Genomic DNA, 21,079 nt, shown 5'->3' with positions numbered 1-21,079 from the left:
GTGGCAGGGGGAGGTTCTAGACTCTCTTTTCCAGCAAGGTCTTGACATTGCCATTGAAGAAAAGAAACCAGAAGATATAGATGATAAAGATTGGAGTACCATAAATCGGTTAGCTTGTGGAAAAATTCGGTCGTGTCTATCCAGGGAGCAGAAGTATGCTGTCAAGAATGAGACTTCTGCACATAGATTGTGGAAGACACTGGAGGACAAATTTCTGAAGAAGAGTGGTCAGAATAAGCTCCTTATGAAGAAAAGGTTGTTTCGATTTGAATACCGATCAGGTACCACTATGAATGAACACATTACTTTATTTAACCAATTAGTAGCAGACCTGTTAAATTTAGATGTGAAATTTGAGGATGAGGATCTGGCATTGATGTTGTTGTCGTCTCTACCTGATGAATTTGAACATCTGGAGACCACATTACTCCACGGTAAAGAGAATGTGTCTTTAGATACTGTATGTTCTGCTTTGTATAGTCATGAATTGCGAAAGGCAGATAAAATGAAAGGCAAAGCAGTTACAGATGAAGCATTAGTGGCAAGAGGTCGTCAACAAGGCCGATCAAAGGAGAGAAGAGGAAGGTCCAAATCAAAAAGGCGAGTTGCCAAAGATGAGTGTGCTTTCTGTTATGAGAAAGGACATTGGAAGAAAGACTGCCCAAAGTTGAAGAAGAAAGAAAAGGCTTCGCAAGATGCAAATGTTGCTGAATGCAAAAATGATGCGGAGTCAGATTGTTCTTTGACGGTTTCACCTTCAACATCACATCCAGACGAGTGGATATTGGATTCAGGTTGCACCTATCATATGTGTCCCATCAGGGAGTGGTTCTTTGATTTCGAAGAACTCAATGGCGGACTTGTTTACATGGGGAATGACAGTCCATGTAAGACAGCCGGGATAGGCTCAATCAAGCTACGGAATCAGGATGGATCCACTAGAATTTTGAAGGATGTGCGGTATGTGCCCCAGTTGAAGAAGAATCTCATCTCATTGGGGGCCCTAGAATCTAAAGGCCTAGTTGTGATGATGCGAGATGGAATTCTTAAAGCAACTTCAGGAGCATTGGTGATGTTGAAAGGTGTGAGGAAGAACAATTTGTATTACTACCAAGGTAGTACAGTTGTTGGGACAGTAGCAACTGCAACTTCGAGTAATAAGAAGGATGCAGAGGCGACGAAGCTTTGGCATTTGCGATTGGGACATGCTGGTGAGAGATCATTGCAAATTCTCGCCAAGCAAGGATTATTGAAAGGTACGAAGTCTTGCAAATTAGAGTTTTGCGAGCATTGTGTTCTGGGAAAACATCGAAGAGTGAAATTTGGCACTGCAATCCATAATACGAAGGGAATTCTGGATTACATGCACTCAGATGTGTGGGGACCTGCCAAGACTCCGTCACTTGGAGGTAGACACTATTTTGTCACTTTTGTTGATGATTTTTCCAGGAGAGTTTGGGTGTACACTATGAAGAGCAAAAATGAAGTCCTTGGGATTTTTCTGAAATGGAAAGCTCAAGTTGAAAATCAGATGGGGAGGAAGATCAAGGTTCTCCGATCAGACAACGGTGGAGAATACAAGAGTGATCCTTTTCAAGATGTATGCCAGGAGTGTGGCATAGTTCGGCACTTCACAGTGAGAAATACACCACAGCAGAATGGAGTGTCAGAGCGTATGAATCGAACACTAGTGGAGAAAGTTCGTTGTATGCTGTCTAATGCTGGGCTAGACAGAAAATTTTGGGCTGAGGCCATCACATACGCTCAACACATTGTCAATCGTTTGCCATGTTCTGCCATTGATGGCAAGACTCCTTTAGAGGTATGGTCCGGTAAACCTGCAACTAATTATGATTCTTTGCATATTTTTGGTTCTATTGCATATTATCATGTGACTAAATCAAAGTTGGATCCACGTGCAAAGAAGGCTTTGTTTATGGGTTTCAGTGCTGGTGTTAAAGGATATCGGTTATGGTGTTTGGAGTCTAAGAAGACGATTGTAAGTAGGGATGTTACCTTAGATGAATCTTCCCTGTTGAATAAGGTAAATCCAAATAGTAGTGATACTTCGCAGCAAGTGGAGTATACACCGAAGCCGGTGGAGTTCGAAGAAGCAGTTGTGATCCCAACTACGAACACCACAAATGACTCTCCTACGGAAGAAGAAGAGTCAGATGATGAAGAGGTTCCACCCCAAGAACCTTCGCAGCAATCAGAGCCAATTGCAGTCAAGCGAACGAGGCGGGAAAATAAGATACCTGCTCGATTTGCGGATATGGTAGCATATGCGCTTCCAGTTGTTGATGATGTTCCATGTATCTTTTCGAAAGCTATTGAATGTTCAGAAAGCGATGGTTGGAAAGGTGCTTTGGAAGAAGAGATGCAATCTCTTCAGAAGAACAAGACGTGGAAGCTGATGCCATTGCCGAAAGGCAGGAAGGCAATTGGATGTAAATGGGTTTTTGCAAAGAAAGAGGGATTTCCTGACAAAGATGATGTTCGCTACAAAACAAGATTGGTAGCTAAAGGCTACGCCCAGAATGAGGGAATTGATTACAATGAGGTATTTTCTCCTGTTGTTAAACATTCCTCCATTAGAATTTTGTTGGCTTTGGTAGCGCAGTTGAATTTGGAGCTAGCTCAACTTGATGTGAAGACCGCGTTTTTACACGGTGATCTTAAGGAGGAAATCTATATGACCCAACCGGAGGGATTCAAGGTTGCTGGTAAAGAAAATTGGGTTTGCAAGTTGAACAAATCGTTGTACGGATTGAAGCAGTCTTCAAGACAGTGGTACAAACGGTTTGACAAATTTATGAAGGATCAGATGTACACAAGAAGCAAATACGACCACTGTGTGTATTTGCGCAGACTTCAAGATGGTTCCTACATCTACCTACTCTTATACGTTGATGATATGCTGATAGCATCAAAGAGCCAAGTTGAAATTGACAGATTGAAGGCTCAGTTGAGTAAAGAGTTCGAGATGAAGGATTTGGGGGAAGCCAAGAAGATTCTCGGCATGGAGATAACAAGAGATAGAGAAGGAGGCAAGCTTTGGCTGACACAGAAGCAGTATTTGACCAAAGTACTACAGCGTTTTGGGGTGAATGATGATTCCAAATCTGTAAGTACTCCACTTGCTCCTCATTTGAAACTTAGTTCTCAGTTATCTCCAAATACGGAAGATGAGCGAGAATATATGGCGAATGTTCCCTATGCTAACGCAGTTGGAAGCTTGATGTATGCAATGGTGTGTACAAGACCAGACATTTCACAGGCCGTTGGTACTGTGAGCAGATACATGCATGATCCAGGCAGGGGTCATTGGCAAGCTGTGAAATGGATCCTGCGGTATATCAAAGATACTGTAGATATTGGTTTGTTGTTTGAGCAGGATAAATCACTTGGTCATTTTGCAGTTGGATATTGTGATTCCGACTATGCTGGTGATTTGGATAAGCGAAGATCTACTACGGGCTATTTGTTCACTTTAGCGAGTGCGCCAATTAGTTGGAAGTCTACCTTGCAGTCAACGGTAGCTTTGTCTACGACAGAGGCAGAGTACATGGCCATTACTGAAGCTGTGAAGGATGCGATTTGGCTTCACGGGTTGCTGAAAGAATTGGGTGTTGGTCAGAAACAACTTGAATTATATTCTGACAGCCAGAGTGCTATTCATTTAGCAAAGAATCAGGTCTTTCATGCAAGGACGAAGCACATTGATGTTCGCTATCATTTTGTGCGGGAAATTCTCGAAGAAGAGGAAATTGTCATCAGAAAGGTTCCGACTTTGGAGAATCCTGCAGATATGTTGATCAAGGTGGTGACAAGAGCCAAGTTTGAACATTGTTTAGACTTGGTCAATATTCTGCGATTTGGAGCTGGCGCTTGACTGCGCCAATATGGAGGCACCGTGAGTCGTTTGTTTAGATGGAGAAGATTCGTGTTCGGTGGAACTTGAAATTTTGCCAAGGTGGAGAATTGTTGAAATTTGGCAAAATTATTGCCATCCCACATCGGTGGGGAGTAGATAGTTTGGGGGTGTGGCTTCCTATAAAAGGAGCTCACCCCCATTTTGTAATCTATCCCAAATTTGTATTCTCTTCTCCGTCTATATATAAGCGGGCTCTGCAGAGGGTGCTCGGAGACGTAGGCAATTTGGCCGAACTCCGTTATCAAAGTTTCGGGTGTGTTCTTTCTTTATTATTTATTTTGTTCCGCATTTATTTCTGGCTTTATTTTTTGTTGGGATATTGTATTCAATATTATTTGCGGGTTTGGTAGTAGTGTTTTGTACGGTTCTTTTGGGTGTTTTATATTGTGATAAATACACCGACTGATAAATTCTGTTAGGAATCTGGTATTTAAGAGGGACAGTGTCCTCGCCAGTCTTTCCAAAGAATTTATTTGGAGAAGTAATTTTATCGAGTAGACCCAATTGGGTTAACTCTGAAATTACTGAATCGGTTCATTTCACTATTTGAGAGAAAATTACCCGGTTTTTTCAACAAAAGGTGTGTGCGTCTTACTCTGAATAGATTCTTGTTTAAGGCAAAGTTCTTCAACTTGTTAATCTGCTGTTTTGGTTTGGTAGTTTAATTTGTTTGACAAGAATATTCAGCTCAACAAAGGATCGGTCAAAATCTCTTCAATTTTTGTGGTTGAATATTGAAGATCATGCCTGTACAAGATATCAGTCAATTAATACTCAAATAATGGCCGATTTGCAGTCCAATTTCTATTAACTCGGAGCAAATATCATGAGACTGTCATATGTCGGCAAAAGACTCTGATACTTAATTCGAAGAAATACTTTGGAGAGAGAGTAAATAAAACTAAAGGTGCCGTGTTCGGGTGTACTAATATCATGAGATTATCTATTTAGGATTAAGTTTATGATTATTTTAATTGGAGGAGAGAGGCTATGACTAATTATCGTGAGACTATTCATCTAGGTAGAATTAAGTTATAGGGTTCAATCTTATGAACCAAATATGATACATATTTAGGGAAAATTACACAATGCATACAAAAAAAATTCGCAATGTTTCAATTTAGTACAAAAAGTTTTAAGTTAACATAAATCATACAAAATGTTTGACAAAGTTTCAATTTAATACATTATGTTACATTCTCATTATCATAGTTACATTTTTTTCTAATTTTTTTTTTCAAATCTATCATCCTACTTTATACTCCATTTTATATCACACAAGCTTGTTTATTCATATGATAGTAAATGATATTAAAAATATTCAGAAGGCAAGGCATTTTCTTTTCATATGTGGAACAGAAATTTTGGCAGAAACGAGGATGCCGACGATTTCCACAAGAGGATGCAGGAAATGATGGAGGCGGATGTGAGAAGCTACTGCGTCGTGGTGAAAGCATCTGCGAACTCGAGCCCGACTAGGCTGATCATTACAGGAGGGAGAATGGCTAGGAACATAAGCCTTCTTTTGCTCTGCATTATAATGTTGATGGTGAGAGAGAGGAAGAAAGAATGACGAAGTTCTGTGGTGTATGTGTGTTTTGGGAGCACGACCAAGTTTAGTACGGCTCAGCTGGAGAAGATTGCATTTGGCCTCGACGCTGCGGAGCTTGATTTCGTCTGGGTCGTGAGGGATTGCGGGAGGAGGAATACTGGAAGTGGTGATTCTTGATGGTGGGGGCTCTTGACGCATTGTGGATGAAATTTGACTCTTGAAGGGGTCTGCAGCAGGGGAATCGACGGCGGAGATGTGGTGGAGAGAGACTGAGTATAGAGAAATAGCCATAGAAAATTGATGTATGCTAACTTTTCCTTGAATAATACCTCATGTTTTTATGGAAATTGCAGGTGGTGGCCTGGAGGGGGAGAGCGGCTGAGCATATAGAATAGAATGCAGTAGGACGATAGTATTGAGAAAATTTAACGGTGTTAATGAGAATGTAACAGAATATATTAAACTGAAACTTTGTCAAACATTTTGTATGATTTATGTTAACTTAAAATTTTTTTGTACAAAATTGAAACATTGAGGAAACTTTTTGTATGTATGATGTAATTTCCCCTACATATTTAATCTTGAGATTTAATCTTGTCAACCGAACACCCCTTAAAAAATTGGTTTTTCACTCTTGTGAAAAACATTAAATAAGATAATATTACTACTAATTCTTCATTTTTTACTCTAATAAAACATTTTACATATATTTATAATATCATATGGTATTTAGAAAGATATTTGAATAAACCAACTCAAATCATAACTGACTATAAAAATAGATCAAATCAAAGATTATAAAAAATGAAGTGTATTATAACGGATAAGGCAATGATTAGATAATTAGTCATATGATTTAAATCCATCTGAATATGCACGAATGTACAAGGAAAGGTTTTAATAATGCCTGTCAATTACTAATACACCCCTGTAATCATTCTCCAAATGCAGCAAAATCAGTCTTAAATTTAGGGGCAAAACTAACCCAAAGAATTCACTCATCCTACTATAAAATCGCTCTGCTACCCAAACTCAACAACCCAGATTATCCTTAAGTATTTCCTCAATTTTCTGTGTTATCGGTAACCCAGGTCAAAGAGCTAGAGTGTCTTCTCTTTCTGTCTCAGTGCATGTGTTTGTTTTGGGATCTGTAAAAGTAAGCTGTAGGTGAAAGGTCTGTTTTGGTTTTGATTAGAAGCTGAAAAGATTGTTGAGTCAAAGGGATTTCGGAAGATTTGGGGGCTTTACAAATTCATCTTAACAATCAAGAACTAATCTTTTGTCACTAAAATAATTGCATGTTTCTTTGTTTTCAATTTTTTCTAATTCCGATTCTGTTGATTGCAGTATTATTCTGTTTTATGCGAATTGAAAATGAAGAGCGTCAAGTTCTTGTTGTTGCTATTGTCCCTAATTGTGGTGGTCTCTTATACAGCGGTAAAGTTTGTCTTTTTACAGTCTGTAACAATTTTCCAATACGATTAGTTACGAAATGAATGAATATGAGTGCAGACGGCTGCGCCGCCGCCGACTTGCCCTGCTGATGTTTCAAGTGATTGTGGTTCTGGTGAATGGGAAGGGGACTTCTTCCCAGGCATCACAAAAATTAAGTACGAGGTAAAAATTTGTTTCTTTTCCCAATAATAGTTACTGGAATTTGGTAAATGGTCATGTGATGAATATGGTGATCATGGTTATCCTTTGCTAATGTAGGGTCCTACCAGTAAGAATCCTCTCGCCTACAAATGGTATAATGTCGAAGAGGAAATTCTTGGGAAAAAGATGAAGGTGAGAGTTACATTGTGGTTATGTTAAATGCTTTTCAGCAATCTTGTTTGTAGAGGATTTGTTTTGGAACCTAAAATTCTTAATTTGACCTAGGATTGGTTGAGGTTCAGCATTGCATTTTGGCATACGTTTCGTGGGACAGGTGGTGATCCGTTTGGTGCACCCACAAAGATGTGGCCTTGGGAAGATGGAACTAATTCTTTGGCAATGGCAAAGAGAAGAAGTATGGTTTAAGCTGCAAATATTTAATTCTTATTTTGATTTTTAATTAATTTATTTAAATATGATGTTGTTGGAATTTGATTGTTCAGTGAGGGCAAACTTCGAGTTCCTTGATAAGCTTGGACTTGATAGATGGTGCTTCCACGACAGGGATATCGCCCCAGAGGGTAAAACGATTGAGGTTAGTTGTTGGTGCATAAATTCAGTTAATCTGATACACTGATATCTTTCTCCCTTTGAAGACAATAAAATAGAGTAGAAAATCATAGCTCTTTTGTTTGAAAGTTATTTCATTAATCTGATGCAAACTTAAAATTTCAAATATTTGAGCTTGCTTATATTTGTTTGTGATCTTGTAGGAATCTAATGCTAACTTGGATGAAGTGGTTTCTCTTGCCAAAGAACTTCAGGTAGCTTTACGTTACTGGTACTGCCCTTCAAAAGATAATAACAAAGCAATAGCGTTTGAGATCATCACAATTTTCTCTCTAAACCATTTGAAGCTTTTTATTGAGTACAAACTTTGTTAAGTGGCTCATAGATACTTTCTTCCAACATTGCTCTCTGTAAACACTAGGGCACAAGGATTCGTCCTTTGTGGGGTACAGCTCAGTTGTTCTTCCATCCAAGATACATGCATGGAGCTGCAACTAGGTACACGACTGTATATGTTTGTTCTATTTGATGACTCATTATTGAATGTTCACTGCCTGCCTAATATTCTGACCTTTTGGTTATGCAGTCCTGAACTTGGAGTATATGCATACTCGGCAGCACAGGTCAAAAAGGCAATCGAGGTTGGTGGTTGAATCACTTGGTCACAACCAATTAATACATAATATAGAGTTATGCTCGAGATCCCTTATTTAGCATTATGTTTGACATTCCATTTTGTGCCTATAGGTTACACATTATCTAGGTGGAGAAAATTATGTCTTCTGGGGTGGTCGTGAAGGCTATCAATCTCTTTTGAACACAGATATGGAAAGAGAGCTCAATCACATGGTGTGATTATTATGCTATGTTATCTTTTCATTCCTATATCTGAATCATTTCACGTAGATTTCTATTTGTGTGCCTTCGCTGTTTTGCTTTTAATTTTTTTTGCCAAGGTTATTAATCACCCAGTTGTCATTTTATTGCAGGCACGTTTTTTTGAAGCAGCTGTTGCCTACAAGAAGAAAATTGGATTCAATGGTATTTTTATATGTTACTTTGTGTAAACACTGACATTTATTTCTGAGTTGCAACATTAATATGACTTGTTAATGGTAGCTCCAACTTGACCTCATTCTTAACTTGTGCTTTACCAGAAAAATCGAACCATTAACTGCAACACTAATCTGATTGCTGTTGTTGACAATCATTTTTAGGAACGTTACTCATTGAGCCTAAACCCCAGGAGCCTACAAAACACCAGTATGTTTCTGTCAACGGGTACATACTATATACATAACACTATTCAGCTTATATGACATATCTCAATCTTGCCAGGTATGATTGGGATGCTGCAACATCAGCTAACTTCCTCCGTAAATATGGATTGATAGGTAAAAGTTGTCCTTTATGCTGTTTAAATATATGCATGTCTTTTATGGGGTATGTATACCAAAACTATCTTCTATCTTCAGGGTTTCGCAGAAATAAAAATGGGTTTTAACAAGATTGACATTAGAAAGCAAAGTTTTTAGTTGAGTGGAGTTAAATGGATTTATTGTGGCATTGTTCTGATCCAGCAAAACATGTCCTTTGCATTTATTATTTTCCTTAAATTCTATGCAGGTGAATTTAAGCTGAACATTGAGTGCAACCACGCAACTCTCTCAGGTCACAGGTATGCTGTGTTCTGTTTCAGAACTCGTATTTTGATGACATAAATTGTTTTGTCACCATTCAGACATGAGTGAATTTAGTATACCTGACACCAACTTGTACACTGCAGCTGCCATCATGAGATTGAGACTGCTCGAATCAATGGCATATTGGGTAATATTGATGCAAACTCCGGTGACCCCCAAGTTGGTATGTTTATTAGACTTTTCTGCTAAGTCTACCACACTGATGTTGATGCATTTTGTTCTATGTCATCAGTTAATAATATGAGTGAGGCCGTGTTGTGCAGGTTGGGATACCGACCAGTTTATGATGGATGTTGGAGAAGCAACACTAGTTATGCTCTCCGTTATTAAAAATGTATGTGTATTAAGTAGTTTTTCATGCACAATGAAAGAAGTATTAGAAGTATATAAATCTAATAAACAATGTTTTTTTGTTTTATTTATGCATCACAGGGAGGGTTGGCACCTGGTGGGTTTAATTTTGATGCAAAATTGTAAGTTTTCTTTTCTTTGCCTACATTTGGTTGCAGATTGAAAATCCAATATATCTTCAAAAAAGAAAACTATATTGATCTGTATTATGTTGATGTATTTATAGGCGGAGAGAGAGCACAGATGTCGAGGATATCTTCATTGCTCATATCGCGGGTATGGATACCATTGCACGTGGGCTTCGAAATGCTGCCAAGCTAATTGAGGTAGTGATCTCTTCATTCTACATAGCTTCTTTCTCCAAGCCTTCATTCTCACGTCAAAAAATGCCCTGTCCATGTACTCGTGCAGGGTGGTTTGTTAGAGGAACTAGTTCGCAAGAGGTATGAAAGTTTTGACACAGAATTGGGAGCCCAGATCGAGGCAAGTTTCACTGTCCCAAACTACTCTTTTTTCGTCTATTTTTGGTATTTTTCCATCCTATGGTGGATGATTGAATAATGCAAACAGGCTGGAAAGGCTGATTTTGATTTACTTGAGAAGAAGACTATACAATGGGGAGAGCCCAAAGTTGGTTCTGCTAAGCAGGTAACTGCAATTGTACATTAATTCCATTTGTGGAATGCATTTTGTTAAGTTTCTAAAGATATGTTTGGGAATGGTGGTTGCAGGAGTTGGCGGAGATGATATTCCAGTCTGCAATATAGGGTCGACCATTTCTCGCGATATTTCGTTTGGATTTGAAGTTCAGATTTTTAATGTTATATTCGTTTGGATTTGATGTAACTCAATGGTAAAATCGCTTTAATGAACTCAAGTACATTAGCACTCCATGATTTTAGAAACGCACAACATACGATGAGAGCAACGATGACACAATAGCATTACGCTTATCCTTTGAATTAAAATTAATTTCAACAATCTCTAACAGTATTTTCTATTGTTAAACCTAAATACTTTTACATCTTTCTTTCTATTTTAAATGCCTTTTTGACATGGTTACTAAGGAGAAAGTTATTTAGTTATACAGTGACATTCTGTCGCATGTGTATAGTCAGAAATAGCATATTGTTGAGAAAACCGGGTAATTTTCTCTCAAATAGTGAAATGAACCGATTCAGTAATTTCAGAGTTAACCCAATGGGGTCTACTCGATAAAATTACTTCTCCAAATAAGTTCTTTGGAAAGACTGGTGAGGACACTGTCCCTCTTAAATACCAGATTCCTAACAGAATTTATCAGTCGGTGTGTTTATCACAATATAAAAACACCCAAAAGAACCGTACAAAACACTACTACCAAACCCGCAAATAATATTGAATACAATACTACTACAGAAAATAAACCCAGAAATAAATGCGGAACAAAATAGATAATAAAGAAAGAACACACCCGGAACTTTGATAACGGAGTTCGGCCAAATTGCCTACGTCTCCGAGCACCCTCTGCAGAGCCCACTTATATATTTAAATGGAGAAGAGTACAATTTGGGATATTTTACAAAATGGGGGGTGAGCTCCTTTTATAGGCAGCCACTCCCCCAAACTCCCTAATGCCCACCGATGTGGGACAAGAAATTTTGACAAAATTTTCTACAAATCTCCACCTTGGCAAAATTTCAAATCCCACCAAACACAAATCTTCTCCACCCAAACAGACGACTCGCGGTGCTTTCATATTGGCGCAGTCAAGCGCCAGCTCCAAATCGCAGAATATTAACCAAGTCCAAACAATGTTCAAACTTGGCCCTCGTCACCACCTTGGTCAACATATCTGCAGGATTCTCCAAAGTCGGAACCTTTCGGATGATAATTTCCTCTTCTTCGAGAATTTCCCGCACAAAATGATAGCGAACATCAATGTGCTTCGTCCTTGCATGAAAGACCTGATTCTTTGCTAAATGAATAGCACTCTGGCTGTCAGAATATACTTCAAGTTGTTTCTGACCAACACCCAATTCTTTCAGCAACCCATGAAGCCAAATCGCCTCCTTCACAGCTTCAGTAATGGCCATGTACTCTGCCTCTGTCGTAGACAAAGCTACCGTTGACTGCAAGGTAGACTTCCAACTAACTGGCGCACTCGCTAAAGTGAACAAATAGCCAGTAGTAGATCTTCGCTTATCCAAATCACCAGCATAGTCGGAATCACAATATCCAACTGCAAAATGACCAAGTGATTTATCCTGCTCAAACAACAAACCAATATCTACAGTATCTTTGATATACCGCAGAATCCATTTCACAGCTTGCCAATGACCCTTGCCTGGATCATGCATGTATCTGCTCACAGTACCAACGGCCTGTGAAATGTCTGGTCTTGTACACACCATTGCATACATCAAGCTTCCAACTGCGTTAGCATAGGGAACCTTCGCCATATATTCTCGCTCATCTTCCGTATTTGGAGATAACTGAGAACTAAGTTTCAAATGAGGAGCAAGTGGGGTACTTACAGGTTTGGAATCATCATTTATACCAAAACGCTGTAGTACTTTGGTCAAATACTGCTTCTGTGTCAGCCAAAGCTTGCCTCCCTCTCTATCCCTTGTAATCTCCATACCGAGAATCTTCTTGGCTTTCCTCAAATCCTTCATCTCGAACTCTTGACTCAACTGAGCCTTCAATCTGTCAATTTCAACTTGGCTCTTTGATGCTATCAGCATATCATCAACGTATAAGAGTAGGTAGATGTAGGAACCATCTTGAAGTCTGCGCAAATACACACAGTGGTCGTATTTGCTTCTTGTGTACATCTGATCCTTCATAAACTTGTCAAACCGTTTGTACCACTGTCTTGAAGACTGCTTCAATCCGTACAACGATTTGTTCAACTTGCAAACCCAATTTTCTTTACCAGCAACCTTGAATCCCTCCGGTTGGGTCATATAGATTTCCTCCTTCAGATCACCGTGTAAAAACGCGGTCTTCACATCAAGTTGAGCTAGCTCCAAATTCAACTGCGCTACCAAAGCTTACAAAATTCTAATGGAGGAATGTTTAACAACAGGAGAAAATACCTCATTGTAATCAATTCCCTCCTTCTGGGCGTAGCCTTTAGCTACCAATCTTGCTTTGTAGCGAACATCATTTCTGTCAGGAAATCCCTCTTTCTTTGCAAAAACCCATTTACATCCAATTGCCTTCCTGCCTTCCGGCAATGGCATCAGCTTCCATGTCTTGTTCTTCTGAAGAGATTGCATCTCTTCTTCCAAAGCACCTTTCCAACCACCGCTTTCTGAACTTTCAATAGCTTTCGAAAAGATACATGGAACATCATCAACAACTGGAAGCGCATATGCTACCATATCCGCAAATCGAGCAGGTTTCTTATTTTCCCGCCTCGTTCGCCTGACTGCAATTGGCTCTGATTGCTGCGAAGGTTCTTGGGGTGGAACCTCTTCATCATCTGACTCTTCTTCTTCCATAGGAGAGTCATTTGTGGTGTTCGTAGTTGGGATCACAACTGCTTCTTCGAACTCCACCTGCTTAGGTGTATACTCCACCTGCTGCGAAGTATCACTACTATTTGGATTTACCTTATTCAACATGGAAGATTCATCAAAGGTAACATCCCTACTTACAATCGTCTTCTTAGACTCCAAACACCATAACCGATATCCTTTAACACCAGCACTGAAACCCATAAACAAAGCCTTCTTTGCACGTGGATCCAACTTTGATTCAGTCACATGATAATATGCAATAGAACCAAAAATACGCAAAGAATCATAATCAGTTGCTGGTTTACCGGACCATACCTCTAAAGGAGTCTTGCCATCAATGGCAGAACATGGCAAACGATTGACAATGTGTTGAGCATATGTGATGGCCTCAGCCCAAAATTTTCTGTCTAGCCCAACATTAGACAGCATACAACGAACTTTCTCCACTAGTGTTCGATTCATACGCTCTGACACTCCATTCTGTTGTGGTGTATTTCTCACTGTGAAGTGCCGAACTATGCCACACTCCTGGCATACATCTTGGAAAGGATCACTCTTGTATTCTCCACCGTTGTCTGATCGGAGAACCTTGATCTTTCTCCCCATCTGATTTTCAACTTGAGCTTTCCATTTCAGAAAAATCCCAAGGACTTCATTTTTGCTCTTCATAGTGTACACCCAAACTGTCACGCCCGCCCACCCCAGGGGTGTTACAAACGAGGCGATCGTGACCAAGGGACAAACATTTAAGAATAACATTTAAGGATAACAGTTCATAAGAAAGACTCAATTAGCTTAAAAGAATAATATATATCAGAGTGTATGATACACAGAGTGCAAACTCGACTTTAGCTCCAAACAAATGGGAAAAGCTCGAATAAAATCATAGTGTCTTTTCAACAATCAGCAACTCGAGATAAAATTATCTCAACATTACTTGGCGGAAGCATTCGAGAGTAGAATACTATTATGTATGAAGACATAATATATTCAGAAAGTTTTATTTACAATCTTCTTCACTTTCATGCTCAACACCCACCGCGCTCGTCACCGCTCAACCTGCACATAGAGAAAACATGCAGGGCTGAGTACTTGGTGTACTCAGTGGACACGTGCCAAAATATATTTTATAAAAATAGATTTTGTCAAGCCACTCTTTGAGTGAACTCGGGATTTTAGGAAAAGTCCGAGAACACTAAACATTTTTCTTTTCCTTTTTCAAAAGCGATCTTTCGATCTATTTTCCTGGAACATATGCCGTATCTGAGAAACCCGATTTCACTATCTCTTGTTCATTCATCAATCCATTCATCATTCATCTTTCCTTTCATCATTCATCATATCTTAACATTCAAGTGCCTGGGAAGTGGTTACCTCCCACGGTCTCCCATCAATCTATTTCATTCATCGTTGCAGTCAGATAGGCATAGTTCCAAAACAAAATATGGCTTGACATAACCTTTTCAACTTTATTTTCCTCAAAACGTTTTTTTGAGACATAAATCATTTTTCTCAGTCAAGATCGAGCATCATCTCATATCACATAAACAAGTCGAGCAAATCACAAATCACTCGATATATCAACACATATTTCACGTAACATCACTTTCACTTTGATCACATATAACATGATGCTTCGAAAGCCCACGTAAAAACTTCTCGTTAAAAAAACTGTACGGTAACTAGAAAGCCCACGTAAAAACTTCTCGTAAAAACTGTACGGTAACTAGAAAGCCCACCTCGATCAAAACGCAGCGCCGCTGCTTTCGCAGCCGGGAGACGCGAAGCCGGGAGGACGCTGCTGTCGCCGTCCAGCCATCCTCAGCGCCGCCGTCCACCGTCGCCGCCTCCAGCCATCCTCAGCGCCGCCGTCCACCGTCGCCGCCTCCGGCGGCGCTCTCTCTCTCTCTCGGATTCTCCCTCTCTCTTCTCTCTCTCGGATTCTCGATTCGTTCGTAGAAGTAAAAGAAATGAAATGGAGGGACGTTGTATTTATAGAAAAATTTTCATAAAAGACAAAAAATCACGTCTTTTCGTTTCGATGTGACGCGTAATTAATGCGGTGTTGAAAAACGTGTCTGATGCGACGTGGTTCTTATCCACTTGGAAAACGTGCCTGATGTGACGCGGTTCTTATCCAACTTTTCGTCTCGATTTGTTGTCGAAAGTGTATTTGATACGTGGTTTATTCTTTCGTGTAGGTAACGATTTTCCGGGTCGTTACACAAACTCTCCTGGAAAAATCATCTACAAAAGTGACAAAATAGTGTCTACCTCCAAGTGACGGAGTCTTGGCAGGTCCCCACACATCTGAGTGCACGTAATCCAGAATTCCCTTCGTATTATGGATTGCAGTGCCAAATTTCACTCTTCGCTGTTTTCCCAGAACACAATGCTCGCAAAACTCTAATTTGCAAGACTTCGTACCTTTCAATAATCCTTGCTTAGCGAGAATTTGCAATGATCTCTCACCAGCATGTCCCAATCGCAAATGCCAAAGCTTCGTCGCCTCTGCATCCTTCTTATTACTCGAAGTTGCAGTTGCTACTGTCCCAACAACTGTACTACCTTGGTAGTAATACAAATTGTTCTTTCTCACGCCTTTCAACATCACCAATGCTCCTGAAGTTGCTTTAAGAATTCCATCTCGCATCATCACAACTAGGCCTTTAGATTCTAAGGCCCCCAATGAGATGAGATTCTTCTTCAACTGGGGCACGTACCGCACATCCTTCAAAATTCTGGTGGATCCATCCTGATTCCGTAGCTTGATTGAGCCTATCCCGGCTGTCTTACATGGACTGTCATTCCCCATGTAAACAAGTCCGCCATTGAGTTCTTCGAAATCAAAGAACCACTCCCTGATGGGACACATATGATAGGTGCAACCTGAATCCAATATCCACTCGTCTGGATGCGATGTTGAAGGTGAAACTGTCAAAGAACAATCTGACTCCGCATCATTTTTGCATTCAGCAACATTTGCATCTTGCGAAGCCTTTTCTTTCTTCTTCAACTTTGGGCAGTCTTTCTTCCAATGTCCTTTCTCATAACAGAAAGCACACTCATCTTTGGCAACTCGCCTTTTCGATTTGGACCTTCCTCTTCTCTCCTTTGATCGGCCTTGTTGACGACCTCTTGCCACTAATGCTTCATATGTAACTGCTTTGCCTTTCATTTTATCTGCCTTTCGCAATTCATGACTATACAAAGCAGAACATACAGTATCTAAAGACACATTCTCTTTACCGTGGAGTAATGTGGTCTCCAGATGTTCAAATTCATTAGGTAGAGACGACAACAACATCAATGCCAGATCCTCATCCTCAAATTTCACATCTAAATTTAGCAGGTCTGCTACTAATTGGTTAAACAAAGTAATGTGTTCATTCATAGTGGTACCTGATCGGTATTCAAATCGGAACAACCTTTTCTTCATAAGGAGCTTATTCTGACCACTCTTCTTCAGAAATTTGTCCTCCAGTGTCTTCCACAATCTATATGCAGAAGTCTCATTCTTGACAGCATACTTCTGCTCCCTGGACAGACACGACCGAATTGTTCCACAAGCTAACCGATTTATGGTACTCCAATCTTTATCATCTATATCTTCTGGTTTCTTTTCTTCAATGGCAATGTCAAGACCCTGCTGGAAAAGAGAGTCTAGAACCTCCCCCTGCCACATACCAAAATGGCCAGTACCGTCAAATATCTCCACCGTCAATTTCATATTTGACAGTGGAAACCTCGACCACGATGACGAAGAACTAGCCTTGTTTTCTTGATCATTACCCGCCATTACAGACTCAAAATAAAGTATTCAATATTACAAACAAATAGAACCAAGGACGAACCTTGGCTCTGATACCACTTGTTGAGAAAACCGGGTAATTTTCTCTCAAATAGTGAAATGAACCGATTCAGTAATTTCAGAGTTAACCCAATGGGGTCTACTCGATAAAATTACTTCTCCAAATAAATTCTTTGGAAAGACTGGTGAGGACACTGTCCCTCTTAAATACCAGATTCCTAACAGAATTTATCAGACGGTGTATTTATCACAATATAAAAACACACAAAAGAACCGTACAAAACACTACTACCAAACCCGCAAATAATATTGAATACAATACTACTACAGAAAATAAACCCAGAAATAAATGCGGAACAAAATAGATAATAAAGAAAGAACACACCCGGAACTTTGATAACGGAGTTCGGCCAAATTGCCTACGTCTCCGAGCACCCTCTGCAGAGCCCACTTATATATTTAAATGGAGAAGAGTACAATTTGGGATATTTTACAAAATGGGGGGTGAGCTCCTTTTATAGGCAGCCACTCCCCCAAACTCCCTAATGCCCACCGATGTGGGACAATAAATTTTGACAAAAATTTCTACACATATGGCACACAAAATAGAAGGAAAATGAGACATTTTAAATTACACATTCATGTAATGTATTACTAGTATAGTACAACCAATTTGATACAAAATTAATGTCATGATTATGAAGCCTGTTTGATGAAAGGGAAATTCTTGAAAGAAGCAAAACAATATTTACCAGGTAATTATTTTAAGCTACTAAATTCGTGTATACTAAAGTTGGAATAACATAAACATGGTATCGTTTCCAGTTATTTTTCTTCCATGGTTTATATTTTGCCTTTTCACTCACTAGTAAAAGTACACTCCTTAGTCCTTACTACTGATTATATTGGTAGATATTTGAAGAAAGAAACAAATTGGATTCTACGCCTCAAACAAAAAAAAACAAGTATGTAAAATAGAGATTTAGCACATATCCTGGAGAGGCAAATCAGCCTAAAAATAAAAAACAGAGTCGATGATCGATACCATGAGTGATGGTCTAGGCATGCACAAGGGTCGTAAACCGCCGGTTCCGGGCCCGAACCGGCGGTTCAAGGGTCGAGATATTCACGAACCTGAACCGGCCCGCCTAGCTTCGGACGGTTCCGGTTCAGGTTCAAAAAACCGGCGGGTTACCCGGCGGTTCAAAACCGCCGGTTTTCGGCTTGAACAGCCGGTTCCGGGCCGGTTCGCCGGTTCCACGATTTTTTTTTTTTTGCATTTCTCAACTTTTCAATTTTAATCAAATTACATTACACTTTTCAAGTTTATTTTTGTATGCAATGTGAGTAAATAAAATTGAAAAAAATACGGCTAAAGTTGCAATTTTATTGAAATTGCATGTTTACAAATTACACGTTACAAGTTACAACAATTACAAATTGAAAACATATGGCGGTCTTGAAGTGTTAAACAAAATTTAAATACAAATGAGACTACTAGTGAAGAACTAATTACAAATGACAAGAAACGACGTTGAAGTTCTTAAACGTATAAGTGTATTATATATATACTCTTAACCATCTACAAATATTATGTACGTAGAAGTTAAAAGTATGAACGCAAAAAAAATTTAATGAAATTTTGTGCATGTGAATTGGAAAACAAATTTTTCATTACTTACTTGCATGCGTTCGGCTGCCAATCGGGAAACCTCTTCCATAACATCTCGACGACTAGGTCGTCGAGATTTTGAGGGACGCGTAGTGCTTTGATCTTGGGCTATTCCCTTGCCCCGATCATCACGAGAAGAAGACATATTGAATATATTGATAAATGAAAAGTAATATGGACTTGGAATGAAATATGTATTAAGACGTATAAAAGAAGTGGTAAATTATGAGCACAACAAATATAGTAGTGACTAGTGAGTAGAAAGTGTAGAATTAAACTTGCGCAATTAGAGAGAATGAGGAGAGAATAGAGAAATGGAGATTGAGAATGAAATTTCGAAAATTCAAGGAATGAGGCAAGGAATAATGAAGGAGAAGTGGGAGTATTTATAGGAGTAAAATTGGAGTAAAATTGGATGAAAAAAAAATTTGAAATTTTGAAATCTGCCGTAAACCGCCGGTTTCTGACCGAAAACCGGCGGTTTACGACCGGTTTTGCAGGCCTAATCACTGACCCTACGATCTAGCCTCTGAAAAGTGGCCGGAACCGGCGGAAACCGGCTCCCGAACCGCCGGTTTACCCCGACAAACCGGCGGTTTACCCCGCAAACCGCCGATTCCAACGGCTATCCTCAACCCCTACGAACCCCTAACCTACGAAACACTGTTCGACCCTTTGAACCGGCGGTTCGAACCGCCGAACCGCCAGTTTTGAACCGCCGGTTCAAGGGTCGAGATATTCACGAACCTGAACCGGCCCTTTCGACCCTTCAACCCGCCTGCCGGTTCAAACCGCCGGTTTCGGGCCCGGTTCCGGTTCATGAACCGGCGGGCCCGAACCAGCGGTTAACCGGCGGGCCGGGTCGGTTTATGCATGCCTAGTGATGGTCTATCTTAAATTTTACAACCAAAATAATTAGTAGTAACAAACGCACTATGTTAAAAACGATGAACATGCAAATCATAAAGAGCATATCATTCAACAAATTCTCTAATTAGTTTTTCTATGGTGCGTGTGTACCAGCCTAGTACTTTATCAATTCATACAATGCAGGATACACCATTTTCTGCATCTCTTGCAGATTTGTGAGACAAGGAAAAAACACAACATTGATAGCACAAAACAACAATTAATACCACAAACATTGCCCATCAATAGGAAAGCCAAAATAGATAGAGAAAACAGAGATAATCCAAAATTTCAAACTTATTATCTTAATAAAATAAAAACACTATTGTCTCGGGAGATAGGTTTCAGTCTACAACTGAAGCAAAAAAAAACTAAAACCCATTAATACAAAGCATCCAAAAAAAATTCCCAAGCAGCATCTCAAAACCCTAGCTTGGTACGGCGCCAATGCCTGCGCTTCGCGTTGTACCTACAGAAAACAAGATCACTCTGAATTTCCCCAAAAAATAATTCATTCTAAAAGTAACTGAAAAGTAGCAAAAGCAAAATACCTGATGGTGTTGTCCGTGCGCATACGGATCCAGTAAGGAATTGGCCTATTTTGCCTCTGCTTCTTCGCCAGCTTCTTCTTAATCATGAACGTCTTGTGCGACGGCTGTTCACAATTTCGTTCAGTTATTTTCATATAATCGAAAATAGATCAACAAACTATCTACTCTATACAAAACACATATGGACGAGAGAGAGTGGTCACCATTTTCGCCTGACGATGTTCAACACTGGACGAAAGTCTCTGGTTTGAGATGGAATAGAACCCTAGATTTGAAATAGGGATTTCGTCTAAATATGTAAGCACACTATACTTATGGGCTGAGTACTTTTGGCCCACTTTACTATGGGCCGTTAAAAATGATTGAGAGTTGAAGTTTAATGAAAAAGGGGGAGAAAACAGCCCAATATAGATAACACTATAATATACTACTAGTACTACTACTGTTGGATCTTCGCATCTAAAATTGTTGACATTTTTTTGAAACAATTTTTTCATTAATCACCTAAATAACCCGAAGTAACAATATCCATGAGCTATATATGTTGTCCAAATTATAAATATGCAAATGGATCCGAATACTAATACTGTCTCACAAAAGCTAATTATTTCATATATTAACAATTGAATAAAAGGACACTTTAGTAAATGCCAAAAGTTGTGTATTAAAATTAGATGAAAATGGTGGGATCTCTTTGGTTGGAAGGAGCGGAGATAAACCAAGAGTTGAAAGAAGGCATATATAAAAGAAGATGTGAGAAGCAAAGAGGGAAGTAGCGCTAGAGTCTCCCTCTCATCTATAATTTGTTCCTCTCTCTTGAGGTTATATTTTGCATGGGAGGCAGGGACATACACATACATCATTAATCCCTTCGTGTGATCACAACCTTTACCTTTTGCAGGGAAGACAAGAGAGAAGAGT

The 21,079-nt window shown here is 39.5% G+C and overlaps 1 protein-coding gene across 4 annotated transcripts; it reads left to right on the top strand.

Moving 5' to 3' along the window:
* The first annotated feature begins 6,468 nt into the window (after positions 1-6,468).
* LOC121750131 (xylose isomerase-like) lies at positions 6,469-10,702 on the top strand. Of its 4 annotated transcripts, none has more exons than XM_042144598.1 (21): positions 6,469-6,580; positions 6,837-6,926; positions 7,002-7,106; positions 7,203-7,277; positions 7,371-7,500; positions 7,589-7,680; positions 7,859-7,909; positions 8,077-8,153; positions 8,242-8,296; positions 8,403-8,504; positions 8,645-8,696; positions 8,873-8,918; positions 8,994-9,049; positions 9,282-9,333; positions 9,442-9,521; positions 9,622-9,692; positions 9,791-9,831; positions 9,936-10,035; positions 10,121-10,192; positions 10,280-10,357; positions 10,441-10,702. In XM_042144598.1, the coding sequence occupies exons 2-21, from the start codon at positions 6,864-6,866 to the stop codon at positions 10,474-10,476; spliced, it is 1,434 nt and encodes a 477-aa protein (XP_042000532.1). In that variant the 5' UTR covers positions 6,469-6,580; positions 6,837-6,863; the 3' UTR covers positions 10,477-10,702. The 4 variants fall into 4 exon arrangements, with proteins under 4 accessions (XP_042000532.1, XP_042000534.1, XP_042000533.1 ...); XM_042144600.1 differs by having other exon boundaries at positions 6,478-6,645; XM_042144599.1 differs by having other exon boundaries at positions 6,478-6,652.
* Positions 10,703-21,079: the final 10,377 nt, after the last annotated feature.

This window comes from Salvia splendens, chromosome 10 (assembly GCF_004379255.2).
Source record: "Salvia splendens isolate huo1 chromosome 10, SspV2, whole genome shotgun sequence".
Lineage (NCBI taxonomy): Eukaryota > Viridiplantae > Streptophyta > Magnoliopsida > Lamiales > Lamiaceae > Salvia > Salvia splendens.
The sequence above is the reverse complement of the archived record's forward strand: the minus strand, read 5'-3'. Positions and strand labels throughout refer to the sequence as shown.